We start from the raw sequence: 18,780 nt of genomic DNA, 5'->3' as shown, positions 1-18,780 counted from the left end.
CCTGAAGGGTTTTTACATGCTAATCTGGCTTTTAAGCATTGAAAAATTAAGCTTGACTCACACTTTAAATTCAAGATAACCCTAAATTTTTACAGTCTGTGCATATTTTTTTGTTTGAAAGAATATATTAAGTAATCTTGATCTAGTTCAGTTTTAAAGAGATCACAGGGAGCTGGGAGGATCTCAAAAAAGCCCACAGGAGTATTTTTCCGTCTGTAATTCAGCTTTCAGTAGGTTCAAAGTTTCATATTAGCTTCATCCTTTTGAAAGGCTGAAAACTTACTTCAACATTTCAGCACATCAATCTATTAAGCATCACTTAGTCAAACCCTGAAAGTAGTTCTCAGTGGGAACACCAAGAGCTGTTGAGTATGTCAGAGTAAACAAGGACACTGCAGGTAAAGAATCTGATTTTCTCAGTAACTGATAAAGCAATAGTATTTTGATTTTGGTTAAAGAAACAAAATGTTTGAAAACTGGTAAAGTAATTTTAGTTTTCTTAAAGGAAGAATTAATTGTAGGCTGTTTCCCATCAGTTAAAACATCAAAGAAGCTAACAGAGACCCATTTGCCTGTTTTCTTCTTGCAAGGAAATCACTGAAGCCACAGCCCTGCCCCAGCCAGCCTTTAGCTCTCCAACACCAAGGGAGCAAGTACCACCATTCAAGACATTAGAAAAAAAGAAAGAGAAGGGGTAGGACTAAAAAAGATTACAGCAACACACTGCACAAATAGCCACAGAGTCTCCATTTGGCCAGACCACAAAAGTGGACGCTGCAATTTTCCTCTGAAGTATGGCTGCAGCGAGGGTTAACCTCTGCTCATCCTCCCTCAGCAACTGTGCAATGCTAACAATTAATTAGTTAGATCAATTATTTTGAGATCTAACCCCGCTGAGCATCTTTAAAGTTCCTAAGTACAAATTCATGAAAACTAAGAAACAGCTGTATAATGCTACCCTAAAATCCATATGGTGTTGTATTTCATAGTCATTACCTGTGAATAAGAGCAATCTCATTTATCTGTAACAACGTACTTCTGCTGTCACAGTTTGGCCAAGAAAAGTATTCCACACTTTACCCAGACTTGTGATCGCTAGACTTGCTCCCTTAAACCTTGCAGAGCTCAGTGCACTTCAAAGGCCTTTCTTCCTCAACAGTCTAAATAGAACAGAGCAAAGAGTGCAGGGAAATTCATGGTATATTGCAACCTGTGGGGAGAAAACGGGCTTGTCAAGTCTTTACTGAAGGGTGGGAGAATTAATACATCCTCCATGTTCAGTTATGCCTGGCAATTTTTCTGACTGTAAAATCAAATTTCTACAGATATTAATGGATGAAAAAAAAAAAAAACCAAAGTTAAAAGCTATAGTAAAAGAGACACAGTTGCAATGGCATTTCTTCCACCATCCCCGACTCAAAAATTTGCAAACTTCTTCAGAAAAAACAACCTTCAAAAGCTTTTAACTCAGAGCTCTCAAACATAAGGCAGTATTCTTTTCTTTTGCAGCAAGGGTAAGCTGTACCTGTCAGAGCACAACTAATCAGAGAGCTGAATTCCTACTTATAGAGAATGAAAAATGCTGTGCATGGCTGACATTCATCTGAGAAGTGGATTTTCTGCCCCTGCTCTTGAGTTACTTTCAGAATCAGTGAGATGACTGAATCCTTCCTTTGACATCACGTCTGTCCTAAGCGATCTGACCGCAAAGGCACACAAACAAGCCTCATCAGTGAGAGAGCCTGCCATGGAGACGACAAGCTGAATAATTTAAAATAAACACTGAGAATATACTCCTTGTTACAGTCCAGTAACAAATTTAATTTAGTAAAGTATACATGAGATAAGGTGCAGGTCAAACTGAGGTTAACCAAAAGTGAGGCATAAAAATATAGTAACTGCATAGAAAAAGGTTTCTCTCCTTTCCAAGTAAGACTTAAGGTCCCAAGGACTATCTCAAACATTATCATCCGACTTTAAGTGTATAACCTTTTTTATATCTTCTTCTTACCTTATACCTCATTCAAAATAATTCAGAGTTTCCTACCTCTCATCATAAGTACCTACTTCTTACCTTTGCACTGCAGGACACATTATAGGCTAAAAAACTTACTTTGGAATTCTTTGGAAGCCTGTTTCTAAAGTGCAAGAATCACCTTTAAAGTATAAATGAGAGGAATGTACTTAGCAGGGACACTGACCTAGAAGGAATTTCCACTTGAACCCCAAGTTGAAGCACAGAACAATTCCTCTGAGAGTACAATAAAAACCTTGTACAGAAAGTCTCAACTGTTTGATGCTCCGGAAAGTAAAAATTTCACAGGTTTTCTGGTAGCAGCCTTAAAACTTCAAAGGTCCTCAAAATGATACTGTTTTTAGACGAAATCCAGGACACGCTCAGCTTACATATATCTAAGAATGAGCGTGCAAGTGGAGTAGTTATTCTGCTGTAGGTTGAAGAAAGAACAGTAAATGGGAAACATCCCCAGTTTCCATCTCCAAGGGTTTTTAGCTCTCCTACCCAAAGCTGCTAGATCTTGTTGCTGAGTTTACTTCTCAACCAACCTCCAAGTCCCCGTGAAACCTGGGACACCAGACTGCTCTGGGCAACAACTTCAAGCCACAGCAGTAGCTCTTGCTGATGATTTCCCACTCCATGTGCTCAACCCTCACCCTACTACTGCAAAGGCCAGATAGCAGCATCCCTCCAAAGGAGTTTGGCTGAGTATACAGTTGAACTTTTCCCTAGAACTTCAGCTTCCCATGAAGCACATACATGGCAGTGTAGGAAGAGGCCAGGTCTGAAGAAATCTTTGTTTCCATGTAGAGAAAAGACAGCAGCTGAGGTAATGCGGTTCTACCTATACTTAGCACTAGCAGTGTTTTACTTGTAAACTGGAGACTGAATGCCTCATCTGGAATAATCCAGCCACAACGAACTGCAGCATGAGACAGGTAGGGGGAAGCATCCAGATACACTACATCCAGATGTTCTTCCAGAACACAGTCACCAAGTAAGTATTGTGCCACAACCCTGCTAAAGGAGAACTGGAATTTACTCCTCTTGTCCTTATGTTTATTGAAAGGATGCTGTTGCCCTCAGATAACTTACAGAAACAGACTCATTTCTGCCAGAAAGTAGGTCAGTGTCATTTAAAGCCAGTTTGAAATGCATCTCCACAGAAACTTCTTAATCTTTAAAAAGAGAACACATAAAATATTTATTGGATGGTACAAAATATCTGAGAGACTAACAGGGAAAGCTCTTACATGTACTGCATGAAACAGCTTGGTATGCCTCATTGAGCGGCAGAGTATGAGTGGCTTCTTGCACTTCACAGATAAAACGCCAGACAAAAGTACTTCACAATCTAACAAATCACAGCACATGATTCACTAACTCATTTTCCCCAGCGCTGTGTGATCATGGAGCTTTCTGCGTTCTCTGGCACCTCCTCTCAGTCTTAATGATCCTGTTGCAGATTTTTCCATATTGGATCTGCAGCTCATCCTTAAACTTCAATATTCTTAATTATCAAACATTCAGCATTTCAAAATGTAAATAAAATTTGCATCTCTGCAAGAGTAGCTCTGAAGAAAGAACATGGCATTTGCATTCAGACTGGCTAATTCCTGTAAGATAACATTTCATAAACAAAATGCTTCATTGAACATGGAGATTTTCAGCTTTTACAAAGGAAAGTGAACTTTGAACAAATAGAAATCAGTTGAATGATTAAGTGTTTGGGGTTTTTTAAACTAATCTTTATGTAAACTAGTATCAGTAGAACAATCTTTACTGATTAAAAGAATGGCATAACAGTGAAACTCAAGCCACTGAATATTAAGGGGCAGAGGTAAAAGGCAACTATGAGAAATCATTTAAGGTCAGTAAGAGAGTATGCATCCCTCCAAACACTCAACTTCCCTCCCCAAATTTACAACCACTCAGCTTGGATAAGTAGCATCAGCACCACAGGTTATGTACCAGAAGTTTAAATTGTAGGCAACATAACAGGTTAAGAAGTGAAATTAAACATGTTTTCCCCTACTCTCCACCAAGCTTTGTCATAATCCTCAATGTTATCACAATTAGCCTATTTTTTTAACTATGCTTTGCAGCAATTTGATCTTTTATAGCACAATTTCAGCATTTTTTGGTTTTCAGCTTTGTTCCAGCACTGGAAGAAGTGCCAACTCCTCTGTCGAAAGCCACAGGGCAGGCGAAGTTTCTGGGCTTTATCTTGACCAGGTCCACCTCACCTCCTGGTCCCCATCACTGCATTTTGTGGCAAGCTAAGCTTACAAGAGCTAATGCTCTTAACCCAAAGTCCAAGTAGGAGATTGTGGAGAGAGCCTCTGGCCCAGAAAACAAAGGTCAAGGTCTTTCTTTATCTTACATCTAGGGCTCAAGACAGATTGATTTTCCCCATTGGAAGTTCTGGGGATTAACTTCTTCCACCTGGGTATTCTTACTTCTCCAAAAGTTATTTCTTATCCTCTGAGAACACTTACTCCAAAATATAACAAAACAAATGGCAGTGACAGGGAAGAAGCAGTGGGGGGGACTGGGTCATACCTACAAGTTCATCTTCTCCATTATGTTTTCAACTTGTTCAATGAGAAGCATTTAGTACCCAACATTCCTCACAAGAATGGTTTGCAGAGTGGAAATAAAAAAAAATCAACTACTTTCATTCACCTATGCTGCAACAATTTCATGGCATTGCTCTTAAAATATCCCATTATTGATAAGTTTGAAGAAGATTAGAGAAGAAAGCTTGTATCCACTGAAGCAGGGTTTAATAGGCTCTTGAGTTAAGCCAGAGCCTTCTCATAAAACAATGCACATCATTAGCAATATCTACCTGTAGCCGTATAATCTAAATAGCTATCATAGCTGACATGAGAAGTCCAGATATCATCTTTGGCAAGGTTCAGAAAACATTTCTACCAATTACCATAAAATTGACTCTAAGACAGAAACAAGCAATAAGAATACCACAGCCTAAGCCAAGGGTGAAAACTCACCATAAAACCAAAAGAAAAACCCAATGCCTAAGAAGGGCACAGAGAGAATTCCTCAACAGCATTTGATGAGAAGAAAGACTTTGCGGAAACTCTTTGAAAACATTTTCTTACAAAGCCTACCTGCAAAACACCATTCTGTAAAACACAGCACCAGAAGATCATTGTCTTCCCTTTTTCAGTTTTATGAAAGTTTTTAATTCTGTAAATGATCTCCAGTGAACCAGCTGATGATTGGTCTTGAGTTTCTATCACACTCTTCATTTCAAAGGTTACTGCCAATAGGAAGTTCAAGCTCTATTTCTAAATAATAAAGTCGCAATAGTTTCTTTATGTTTGGGAGATACTGAAAAGCCATCTAGCTAAGGGACATGGTTCAGTGGTGGGCTTGGCAGTGTGAGGTCGGTGGTTGGACTTGATGATCTTAAAATGATTCCATGAATCTATAAAACTACCAGAGTAGACAAAACTTTCCCCTACTAAAGCCTTATTTTCCACCAAACACTTATAGTCACAACTTTAATTCTTACTGAACCCTCTCACTTTGGGGTCTGATGTGACAAAGGCAAAGAAGATTTAGGAAGAGCAACACAGAAAAACACATGTATAGACTTATAGAAAAATAGGATTGTAGGGGTTGGAAGAGACCTGTTGGAACAGTCCTAGTTCCCGCAGCCTTTCCTCATCAGAGAGATGTTCCAGTCCCCTGGTAGCCCTCCACTGGACTCTCCCCAGAAGTTCCCTGTCCCTCTTGAGCTGAGGAGCCCAGAACTAGACACAGGACTCCAGATTAGGCCTCACCAGGGCAGAGGAGAGGGGAAGAAGAACCTCCCTCATCCTGCTGGCCACACTCTTCTTGATGCTTCTCAGGACACCATTGGCCTTCTTGGCCACGAGGACACATTGCTGGCTTGTGTTTAGGTTATTATCAACCAGGATTCCCAGGTCTCTCTCTGCAGAGCTGGTCTCCAGCAGGTCAATCCCCAGCCTGTACTGGTGCATGGGGTTGTTCCTTCCCAGATGCAGGGTACACTCTGTCCCCTCATCCAGGTCGTTGATGAAGATGTTGGACAAGACTGGCCCCAGAACCCATCCCTGTGGAACTCCACTGGCCACAGGCCTCCAACTCCATTCTGTGCCATTGATCACCACCCTCAGGGCTCTGTTGTTCAGCCAGCTCTCGATCCACCTCACTGTCCAGTTATCCAGGCCACACTTGCTGAGGATGTTATGGGAGATAGAAAACCTTGCTGAAGTCAAGGTAGATGACACCCACTGCTCTCCTCTTTTCTAGGCAGCCAGTTATAACATCATAGAAGGCTATCAGGTTGGTCAAACAGGATTTGCCCTTTGGTATGTCCAAATCCAGACAGCTGAGCTGCCACTTCCCCAGGTTCTGATCAGGCCAGCCCTTCTCAGCATCAGCCTCTCTAGACACAGCTGGCTCAAATCATTTCTTAGCACTACAGAAACACTCCTTACACAAGAAGCTTCTTGTTTTCTGCCATTAGCCCTTCATATGTGATCCCCTACTATATCATCAGCAGACAACTTGAGCAAAAGTAGCAGAAGTAGTAAAAAGCAGCAAAACAACAACAAAAAACAAAACCAACAAAACCACCCCAAAAAAGTCTTAGCAGATGAACTACAGAAAAACAAGACAAATCAGCAGCAGGCTTCCAATACTGCTCTATCAACAGAACAGCCCAAGGAAGAAAGGCATCCCTTTTCCCCAAATAGCTGGAGACCTGCTCCTTAAGAAGTAAAATGGCAAGTTAGGTTTGTTTGTTGTTTTTTGGTTTTTTTTCATATAGGTATATATTTAACCTATCCCACCAAAATGAGAAAAAAAGCAGGCAGCTATTACCTCCTCAGTCTCAGTCATATTTGAGACAGGAAAATAACAACTGCACACTTATTTGAAGAACAGATCTCATGAAAAATATTACATTTCAAGAGATGTCTCACAGGTGAATACCTATACTCATACAAATATACTTTGTTTCCCAACTCCCCATAGTACAAGAAACTAACCAACATCTAAGAGACCGCTACATTATGGAAGTAGAAGCCAGACTTTTTTCTTTTACAACAGTAATTTTAGGGGCTTGGCAATTCACTTCAGCTCCTAGGCAAGGGCCAGATTTCCAAAATGCTGCTGCTGGTAAACTCCAGTACCTTTACTTACTGTAGAGGTGCTTGCTTCCAATCACAGAATGGGCTGCTAGAAGGAATTGGGAAGCAAATATCAATTTTGTCTCCTACAAATAGACAGCTCTTAAGACTTAAGGAGCTGTTCATTGGCTTTTAGCACTTCAGTCTTATTTGACTATTAACCCAAGACTGATTAAACTGTTGTCACAAATGCAATCTCTCAAAGGCATTGTTAAATAAGTACTTCCACATGCGTTGTTGCTGTTGGATTACTTGCTTCTCCACAGTCATTTTCTCTACCTTAAACTGAAAGAGTCAAAACAGGCATAGCAGAGCACAACTAAAAACTTTCTTCCAAAGCACAAGCTCACAAAGCTTTGCCTAACACCTGAAACTCAGTAAATACAAGTGTATGAGACAACTTTAAGCTAGAAAGCAGGTTAGCGAGAATCTACACAGCCTCTTGACAGACAATTGCTCTTTTAGCAGGTTTGTAGTGATGAATCATATGTCTTAAATTACAAGACACATTAGGAATAATCCCCCAGCCAAAACTGAGATGGATTAATTTACTCCTGTTCCAGCAAAACTATTCTTTTCTACTTTAAAAGTCAAAGACTTTTCTTAAATATCAATGAAGACACACCAGCGGAACCATAACCATTACTTAGAGGTACACTACGTACTGTTAAGACTTAGCAGCATATATTCAACCAATTAAACAGCTAGTTAACATCTCAGAAAATATATACAACTTTTAGTGATACATAATGCAACAATTAGAGACTTAAAAGGGTGACATTTCCTTGTAACTCTGGTAACAGAAACATCGGTTTCCATTTTCATGACAAGTTTTTGTTTTAAACCAAGTAATACTACAGGGAGAGGGACTGGATTATCATTGCAACCCAATAAAAAGTCTGTTTGCGCAACACACACATAGTGTCTTGCTGTCGATACTAGATGTAAAGTAATTTTGCCCTTACCTGGATGGCTTTGGGAGCTCATTGCTAGTAACGTCTAGTCCTTTGGAGAAGGGACTCAAGACAGATCAGTTTCCACGCAAGTAACAGCAGCTCTAAAGAGCTCCAGTGCTTCACCAATACATAGAAACTGGAAGTGGGGATTAAATCAAGGCCACCTTATAAAATCCAGGGCACGATGACATGCTGAGCTGTATAGAGTGTAATCCAATAGGGTGGCAGAGTATCTCCTAATGGCTTTCAGAATGGGAACCTGCAATTAAACAGAAAGTTGGCTACATTAGAGAATTAAGATTTACAAACATTTCAATTACATATAATTCAACATATTTATCCTCAGAAGAAAAATATAAAACTAGGATACTATTTTAAGTATTGAAGGTTGCAGTGAGACCAAATTTCAGAGTTCTAGATGTATTTTTGATTAATAACCATAAAAATGCAGACTAATATTTAAGATCATAAAAACAATTAAAACCTCCAAACTTTTCAACTGTGCGTTCAAGTCTTGAAAACCCAAACTTGTGTGTTCTTATCCTCCAATATCACCATATGAATCCATTTCAGTCCAACAGCTTCCATATTTTAAAAGCCATATGTATAAGTGGTAACTGTACTTCATGCATCTGTTCCTCAAAGAATTCTAAAGAAAAACTCCTCAGTGCCAAGAAGTGGTCTTGGAGCAGGAAGAAAAAGAACCCCACACAATCAATTCTACTCCCACTCTGTTGAGGTTTCCAACAGATTATTAAGAAGCAACTTCATACTGCCCCAGGGAGAAAACAATCCACTGTTCCCAATTATTTTTAAGCTATATAGTAGAGGGAGGAAGAAGAGAGAGAAAAAAAAAACCCACTGAGTTGTCAACATGAAGTAGCTTTTCTCATCCTAAAACAAAAATATCAAAGCAGTAGATACCCTAGCTTTTAGAAACCCTCACCTCAGGGGCCTCCACAGATGGTGCCTCTAATGCAACCAGTAACATTTACACTGAAAAGAATCACTACAAGGTGACATGGAGCTTAGTTTTGGGTATTCAGGGAGGTTTTGGTACTATGATAAGTGGCATCCAGTGTTTCCAAAGAGAATCATGGAATTATTTAGATTGGAGAAGACCTTTGAGATCATAGAATCATAGAATGGTAGAGGTTGGATGGGACCTTTAAAGATCATCTAGTTCAACTCCCCTGCAGAAGCAGGTTCACCTAGATCAGGTTGTGTAGGAACATGTCCAGGCGGGTCTTGAAGACCTTCAAGGAAGGAGACTCCACAACCCCTCTGGGCAGCCTGTGCCGCTGCTCCATCACTCCCTTAGTGAAATAGTTTTTTCTTATATTTAAGTGGAACTTTTTGTGTTCCAGCGTCATCCTATTACCCTTTGTCCTGTTGCTAGCTATAATAGAAAAAACGGGATGTCTCAACCTCCTGACAACCACCATTTAGATATTTGTAAATGTTAATAAGATCTCCATAAACTTGACACTGCCAAGACAGCACATCCCTAAGTGCCACACCTACATGTCTTTTGAACAGCCATGTTTTACAGGCAGAGTATCTCAGGGAGATAAGGCTCTCCAAGAGACAGGGAACTGCTGGAGACAGTCCAGGACAGGGCTACCAGGATGATCAGGGGACTGGAATATCTCTCTGATGAGGAAAAGCTGTGAGACCTGGGGCTGTTCAGCCTCAAAAAGAGAAGGCTGAGAAGGGAACTAATACCTAAAGGACAAGTGTCAAGAGGATGAGACCAGTCTTTTTTTCTGTGGTGTCCAGTGACAGGACAAGGGTAAAGGGCACGAGCTAGAACACAGGAAGTTCCACCAGAATACAAGTAAAAACCTCTTTGCTCTTCAGGTGAGGGAGCCCTGGCAGAGTCTGCCCAGAGAAGTTGTCGATTCTCCTTAACTGCAGGTTGCCAAATACACCTGGATGCATTCCTGTGTATCCTGATCAAGGTGAACCTGCTTTAGCAGGAAGTTGGACCTCTAGATGAAGTTCTTTTCAACTCCCAACATTCTGGGATTCTGCAATTAAGGCTCCCAACAGATAACCTCTCCTGGATAAGGAAGACATGTTAACAGACAGTTGGTACCCAGAGGAGCTCCTTGCTGCCCTGACAAGACACTTCTGCCCTCACAGTTTGGATAGCAAGAACAGTTTATACTCAGTCCTCCCTAACCCACTTTCAGACATGAAGTCAGCCTGCTGGCAGAAGACAACTAGTTAACCCATCTAAATTAATCCAGCTGATTCTGCTCAAATCAGAGTAGAGAGCACTCACCCCAAACTGCTCCACCAGCAGATCTGAGGGTGTGGTAACCTTTAGCAAAGAGATGGCAATGTTCCTTGGGTGGGGTATGATGATGATAGTAACTATTACTGCCACTTGCAAAATGAGCATCTGCCCACAATTTATCTGTGCCATTACATTTGCAGTAGGCCCATCCATTCTTGGAAGAGTTGTTGTGCTCAGATATTTGTGTTCCTTTCCAATAAAGTAGCAAAACTAGCTCTAAGACTTAAATACCACCACTGCTGTTTAGGGTGACCCTGCTTTATAATGAGACTTCCCTGGTTTGCAGAATTAAGTCCAAGCAGACATTGTTGAACACACACTCTTTAAAAATTGGCTGTTTCTCTGTACCCCAAATGTCTCAGCATTACTGCTCTCCAAGTTCCTCTGCCCATCTCACATTCTTAGAGGTCTGGAACGCTCTTTCACTTTGTATCAAAATCAAGAGAAAATGACTCAAGTGTTATTTCTAATACCTGCAGGTCTAATACCTGCCAAACATTCACCATCTTCCAGTTTCATTAACTTGCACATCCTGTTGAAGTGAGTCAGGTCATCTTAGACTAGGCCTTAGCAAAATGTTATCATCATTTATTTCCAACAAAAACAGTAGGTAATGTGATAGCATAAGCAGTCTCAGCTGTCAGCAAGAACGATTCAGAATGTTCACAGATTTCTCTCTCCTCATTTTTACAATGTAAGCATCAACAGGGAGAAGGTATGTATAAATTTCCTTAAAAAACTGAACTGAAACGTGATCAGCAAATCCCTTTAGTAGCACCATTGGTTTACTCAATTCCCACTTCTTCCCCCAAAGGTCTACCTAAATTCAGTCAGGCAGAAGAGACCTGAAATTTTAGGCTTCTATGTGTTTTAGTAGTACTAGTGCCCAGGAAAAGGGCAACAAAATAATCATGGTCAGACTATACAATCTACAGATTCAGTTCACCTATACTTTTTAGTTTTTTTAATGTTTGCTATGTTTCTTTTAAAAGACTCAGTAAAGCAGAAGCAAATCGGATCTTCCTAGGACACAGGCAGCAATCACTTTGCAACTTATTTCACCACCAAAATCTTATTTTCGGTTCCCACTTGCATGGATCACAATACAGTCCAATCAGACATTTCAAAAGCAGTAAAGAGCTTCCATCAGACTCCTGTCTGCAACAATTTTCATGTAAATTTGTCATATTGCCACTATCTCACAAAAACTCTAACTAGGAGAAGCAAAAGGCTGCCTACTCCTATGCCTAGGATATCTGGACGTCCATAGGGTTTTCTAAGAAAATTATCATTTAAAAATCAAATAAAATAAAAATAACAAAATGACAAACAACAAATAAAGAACAGATTTTTTTCTTACTAAAACATATTTTAAGTATTTTTAAATTAAAAAATGAATGAAAATGGAAAAAATATAAATGATAACAGAAATAAAATGTAAAATTAAATTACATTAAATACCCAGAGCTGCTTGTATGTGTGCTCCACTGCCTTCCAGGACAAGGGCAATCACCTCTGGCCTGCACATCTCAGCCTCAGAACAGCAAGTGCAGGCCATGCATCGTCCAGGGGCACACTTCTTGTGAGCTCATCAGGCACAGGCAAGGACTGGGTCACGGCCAGGATGAGCTACTTAGGCAGTCTACCCACTACAAACACAGATATACGCCGTACATGATGGGGATGAGTACATGTTTGTTTATAGCAGCACGATCTTCTCTTGAGTAACTTCACAACAAGCTATTTTGGACAAACGGGTTGCTCAGCTTTTTTTTTGAAGCAAGCGGTATCATGGGCATAGCAGGCTTCACTGTGCAAGTGTTCAGGTCAGACTCACTGGGCTCCAGCATGCAGAAAAAGAGATGCAGGACTGCTACCATGGAAGCATTTGGATTCAGTCTGCCTGCTCTCTCCAGGCAAGTCCCAGACTTCAGGGCAGAAAGATCAAACAGAACTGTAGGCTACAACAAGCTAAAACAACACATACTTATTTAAGCCAGCATAGCAAACAGGATTTGTATGATCAAGCTTTCTGCCTCACAGGAGAACGGTTCAGTCTCAGCCCTGATGGCTTTTTAAAAAACTCTGGAATAGGAGCAAATTAATGCCTATTTATTTCAGCCTACTTCTACCAGGGTATGCCCGAGACCACATGCCCCTAAAACCATGCATGCTGGAGCATCAGCAGCTGTATCTTCATCACATCTCTGGTTCAGAAGGTAACCATCGCCTGAGTGTGCTGTTGCCTCCTCGTCACTAGCTGACAACAAGCCTCCCTTTCTGCAGTCAATGCACAATGAGACTGAGGGCCTGCAGCCTCAGCAAAAGATCCTTGTTTCTTCAACTGTTTTGGTGCCCCAACAAATCACCCTCTCTTGCTATACACCTTCCCTAGATTAAAAGGATTTTAGCCCTTCTCTTATTCATCTTCTATGAGTGCAATCATGTCACACAACACACTTGGTCCTTAGCAGTACAGCAAGCAGACCTTTCATCACTGAAGTCAAGGAAGGGATGTGTGTGCTTAAAATACTTTGATGAGACTTTAACTGCTTCTTCCAGAAGCTGCAAAGAAAACAGTGGCAAATTCATCAACAGACTGGGTCACCACACGTAGCAACAAACCACCTATACAGGAATAAAGTCTATAAGGAGAAAATGTAGGACTCTAAACACAAAACTGTCTCACACTTCTCTAAAAAAGAGCGTCTCTCACCTTCTTCCTCTCCAACTGCATAACCAGGCTTGCCCCCCAAAACCACACATGACACCGACACTGCTCCACAACTCAGTTTTACACTGCTCCTTTCCCAGATTTCCCAAGACTTTTTCCCCACCAGGCATCCAGCCAACTACTTTAGGGACAGAACTGCATGTGAACTAGGAAGTGTAAGTAACTGAACAGTGTTCAGAGTCTGTTTCCATACGTTTTTCAGCTACTGAAAGTTTTTTTTAAAATAAGTAACAGTAATTTTACAGTTCTGCCATATGAATGTTTTGACAGTATGAATGCTCACCTTCCTCTCCTCAGCCCATTCCAGATGTGCCTCTCTACTAGTCACAAGCACAGATGCACTGTAACCAGTAATTAAAAGTTGTGATAGTGCTGTATTTACAAAACTCTATTTTTCAGAGCTTAAATTGCTACAGTACTTCAGCCAAGATAAAAATCTTGGCCTAAGGGTGAAGTTTCAAGATTGTTTTAAGACAAGTCAGTCTGATTGCTTCAGGATAACCATCTATCCATGGTTTTGATTCATCTGCAGGCCCTCTTAGACACATATCATCAATAAATTTCATTTAAATAAAATCTTAACTGTCTGCTGACTCAATGCTGTAAACATGGTTTAAGTAAAACACATACTATCCAAATTCTTATGTTTGTTTATCAGTTTATTTCTAGGTCCAGAGAAAGCTGCTCTGCCTCTCAGACCTCTGAATGTTAAGAGCTTTGCAGAAGACACTGATTTTTAGCAGGGCAAGGAAGCCAGCTCTCCGAAGCTCTGTGTGGACAATAGCAGAAGGGACACCAGGAGAATGCCTTCCACATCCTGGCATCTCTTTAGCAGCAGTCCAAACACCATGTGTTTGGTCTGCAAAATCCATAGAAACACCCATCTAAGAGACATTATCAACAATCCTTCTTTAATCCACTGCAGATTAAATACAAATAACAAGACTTATTTAATTTTCTTTTTCAAAATCTATCAAGGTAGTAGGTTCCTTGCTGCATTAACAGGCAAAGAGCATTAAGTTTAACCCCACTTGCTCCACATAAGATGATGACAGCATCATCTGGATGTTTGCTTAGATTCCTACCCATAAGATGCAGCCTGCAAATGACCTGATGCTACAGTGTGCACATGCTTTGCAATGTCACTTATTAGGTCTGTGAGCCTGTGCCTTTGTTAGCGCTTATTGATGAAATCTCCCTTTTGAACAGATCCAAAACTTTACCTAGAGGAAAAAAAGCTAAGCTGCCTCTGCTTTTCAAGATTTGTTTATAAAATATGGCCAATATAGGATCTATGTAAGAAAGGAGGGGAGAAGGAACAGGCATATAGCTGTTTGAAAACAGTAATAATTTACTGTGACCACAAAATTATTTACTGTATCTTTATTTACAGCAGAGGCAGCATGAAACAGTCTCCTGGGCTGATTTGTCTCTCTAGGGACCATGTCTCCAGAGCCACCACTTTGCAAGATGACAAAAACAGTGACACTAGTCCTGAGGATCCACACAACTCTTTGACAATATCCCTTCAAACAGAAGAGGAGACAGAGAGGTGACCTCATTAATGTTTACGAATATGTAAAGGGTGGGTGTCAGGAGGATGGAGCCAGGCTCTTCTGAATGATGTCCAATGACTGGACAAGGGGAAACAGGTACAAGCTGGAACATAAGAGGTTCCAAAGAAATACAAGGAAGAATTTCTTCACTGTGAGGGTGAGGAACAGACTGCCCAGGAGGGTTGTTGAGTCTCCTTCTCTGGAGACATTCCAAACCCACCTGGACGAGTTCCTGTGTGACCTACTCTAGGTGGTCTTGCTCTGGGAAGGGGGTTGAACTAGATGATCTTTCAAAGGCCCTTCCAGTCCTTAAGAGTCTGTGATTTACTGAATCTGTCCCAGATGACCAAGTTTAACAAAAATTGCCCACTTCCGGAAGTGCTGGCTTTCCTGCAATGATACTCAAAACAGACCTCTCTTAAAAAACATATTTGCAAGCCTCAAACATTGTCAGACATCTCCTCATTGAGTTTTAAGTGTCTGAAGATTGTGTTTCTGTCTCTAAACACATACTGCAGGAGTAACAGGCTGCACTGTAAAATATCAGCTTAATGCTCAGCTGTGGACAGAATCGCAACTAGAATAACATGACAGTAACAGAAAATAAAAACAGAATAGCAAATTCACTGCCATTAGCCCAGTTCCTCAAAAAATTATTATTTTTTTTTGCAAATCTGGACACTCTTATTTCCAAGAACACAGTCTAACAATTTCAGAAGACAGGCAAGGAAAAAAAAAACCAAAAAAAAAATCAAGAGGTGTGGTACAAATTTCTCATACAGGTGAAGCAAATTTTAAGTCCTCAGCACAGACAGAGATGACTTGACAACATTACAAAGATGTAGAATCATGAGTAATACAAAGAAGACATCAATCAGAGTTTTCCACCTATCTCTTTCAGATCAAGAAGTTTTTCCCATTCTTTTTCAGGGAGTGAACACAGAAGGGAGGGAACGAAAAGGAAAGTTGAAGCAGAGAGCATGATATGCTCTTTCTTAGCTGCACTAAAAAACTATGACTCAAAAGTGCTGGAAAAAGCAAAAGTTTTCCTGAATTCCAAAAGCAATTGGACAAACTGCTTAGAACAGAGGATAAACAGCAAGTGCTTCTGCACAAGGCCAGGAAAGCCTTGAGACAAGCCAGTGGCTCACAGATGAGTGTTTCAGAGAAATATCACCATGGGCATGTCCTATAGTGAAATACCTCCCAATGTACATCATCTTGAATGCTGCTGGAGAACATGGCCATCAAGTACCTTAAAATCCACCTACACACTAATGTACAGTGACCAAACCGACTCAGCTCTGCTTTGTCCTGCAATGACACGACAGACCCATCTTTCATAATATAAAGTTTACTCCTCCTAACTTTCTATAGCACATTGAAATCAAATCTCAAACTCTTTCCACCCAAGTGCTGAGTACACCTGTATTCACTCAGTTAAAGAAAGCAATTGGGTGAACTGGCAAATGGAAGTATCTACACAGCACTTAGGTATCCACATGGAGAACCAGAGTTGTCCTCCAGTTTGAGTATCTGAAGCCTTCATTACAGTTAGAATCATGTAACTAATAATTAAACAGAAAACTCAACGTAATATAGCTGTTACAAAGAATTTCTCACCAATAGTACACTGTGACATACATGCCACAGGTAGTGCAGATCCACACTGGCCTGTCTGGCCCTTACTACTTCCCATCTTTGATAAACTCATTGCTTTCATACCGTTATCTTGCAGAAGCAAAACCAGAGGTACCTACCTTCCAGTTCACAAGCTCAACACAATGACTCAAACAAACCATCTAAGAAATACAGAAGCATTACCCAGTAGTTCAAAGAATTAAAAAAGAGTGCATTTGTTTAGCAAGTGCTGACATTTCAACGCCAGCCATTAGAAGTGCTACTCTCACATGACAGCCTAGAGTAGAACAAATACGGTGTTTCCGCCTCTCCCTCAAACTTCCACTTTCAAATACACACTGTGAAGACTTATTGCTTATATGCTCACACTAAACATTGTAACTTTGTGACAGGTTTTGTACGGTATAATATTCAGACAGAGATTCAATCTCTAACCACATTCATACTAACTGTTAAATTACAGTATATGTGCATTAAGGCTTCAAGAATAACCGATATCTACTCTGTATTCACACAGTTCCTTTGGGGAAGGCTGTAATACATTGCTAGACAGTCTTTGGTAGTTTGTGGAGAATCCTGTTATTATTCCAGGTAGTGGTTCGTTAAGCAAGCCTTTGCAATATAAGCACTGAAGTCACTATCAGGTATTAAAAGAAAATGAACAGCCACAAATTACTAATTGTGAACTACTTTATTAACACAGAACTAATCCACAGTTATTCAAGGATAGCAAACCTATATAGAAGTAATTAAACTAATTACATGTAACAGACATTCTCAATAAAAAATAATCAAGAAAAACTGATTTCTCTAGTTTCATACCCTTTGGTTATTGTCAAGAAAATTTCCACTACTAATATTTGTATCATCCAGATTCCTTAAATAGGGATGCCATTCCCAGATTCTTTTCAGTTGCTCAAACTGATCCCTGTGGCAATCCATGTATTTTACAGTCCTGTAAACCATAATGCCAAAACACTAACTCAAACTGAAAACACAGGGGATATTGATACTTTAGGAGACCTCTTCACTTATTTCAATGTTAACACATACCAGCCACTATTAGAGCTTGCCCTGAGCAGAAGTCTACAATTTTTTCTCACTAAGATTTAAACCTAGAGCTACTTGGAAAAATACGTTGTTCTTATACCTCATGGTACCACCTATAGACACTTCTGCAAATCACCACCTTTATCAACTGTTACAGCTGCTTTGAAAGCTGAACGTGTCTCCAGGTCCTTAAAAGAAAAACCTTAGACCATCTGGTGGTCAGCATGAAACACCAAAAGTTTTCATGGCCTTTTTCCTTCATTGCTAGGAGTACACAAGAGCATTAACATTATTTCTACTTTCCCAGATTTCACACCAATAGCAAAACTACTGAGTAGCTGAAGAGGGGATCTGCTGATATCGCCTCTATTTTTAGATCTCGACAAATATTGCTGCCAAAGCAGCACTGCAGGTATCTCAAACACACGTGGAAGCAAAAAAAACAAGGCTTCAGGAATGACCAAGTGGATGATGAGCAGACCTAAATTCCCCAACATGTAATCCGAGACTCTGAACAAAAGATTATCTTTAGGAACTCAGGCAAATCCAGAAATACCACCTCATGTTCACTCTGTGAGAGTTCCAATTTAAAGTGGTCAACAGCTTGGAATTTTTTTTTAGAATCAAGCAGGAACACAGCTCGTAGAAGAGCTGCAAATTCAGAAATGCAACTGCCTATATGTAAAAACCTGGGAATATGCAGATTTGCAGGATTAGAGAGCTCTCCTTGACTAGCAAGACTCTGGCAGAGGGTCTGAAAGAGCAGGATGCTTCTGAGCTTGATCCAGTTTCTCAGCAAAAGCAGCAAGAACAAGCAGTCTCACAGATGGATCTGCGTGGGAGGGAGAAAGGATAAAAGCCTGCCTCGGGAGCCTGTTCCAGCTGCTACTGAAGCCTTGGAGGAGTCGGTACAAATTGGGCAGTTACCTAAAAATCTATCATCTTGGCTTTTCTGAAGCCCTCTTCTTCCACCATCCCACAATTTAACTCCATCCTAGTATTTCTGCATTTGAAAGGGTTCAAACCAGACAGATCAAAGTAGCTCTTGACAGAAGGTAAATGAACACTGAGTTTACAGGCAATGTCTGTCTCATTTCTTCATCCCCTTCTACTTCTGAATTACTGTAACTAGGGGGATCTACAAGACTCAGAACTCCTTCTACTCCACTGAGAAGCAATAAAAAAAAAAATTAAAAAGAGTATGTTCTTTTTAAACAAAATCTCCCCAAACATTTTCAGTGCCTGGAAGAGTTGGTGTGACCAGCAGCCAGCTCATCTCTTTGACAGAACTGCTCCCATGCAAATTCTGAACAGTTGTAGCTTCCTATTAATGCCCTT

The 18,780-nt window shown here is 40.4% G+C and overlaps 1 protein-coding gene across 5 annotated transcripts in view; it reads right to left on the bottom strand.

Moving 5' to 3' along the window:
- HDAC4 (histone deacetylase 4) overlaps positions 1 to 18,780 on the bottom strand; it is a 288,250-nt gene that overhangs the window by 250,849 nt on the left and 18,621 nt on the right. For all 5 annotated transcript variants that reach the window (XM_062002060.1, XM_062002065.1, XM_062002062.1 and 2 more), the window contains exon 2: positions 8,169 to 8,418. In XM_062002060.1, coding sequence (XP_061858044.1) covers positions 8,169 to 8,190 — 22 coding nt within the window. In that variant the 5' untranslated portion in view covers positions 8,191 to 8,418. The remainder of the gene's footprint in view (positions 1 to 8,168; positions 8,419 to 18,780) is intronic.

This window comes from Colius striatus, chromosome 9, assembly GCF_028858725.1.
Source record: "Colius striatus isolate bColStr4 chromosome 9, bColStr4.1.hap1, whole genome shotgun sequence".
Classification (NCBI taxonomy): domain Eukaryota; kingdom Metazoa; phylum Chordata; class Aves; order Coliiformes; family Coliidae; genus Colius; species Colius striatus.
The sequence above is the reverse complement of the archived record's forward strand: the minus strand, read 5'-3'. Positions and strand labels throughout refer to the sequence as shown.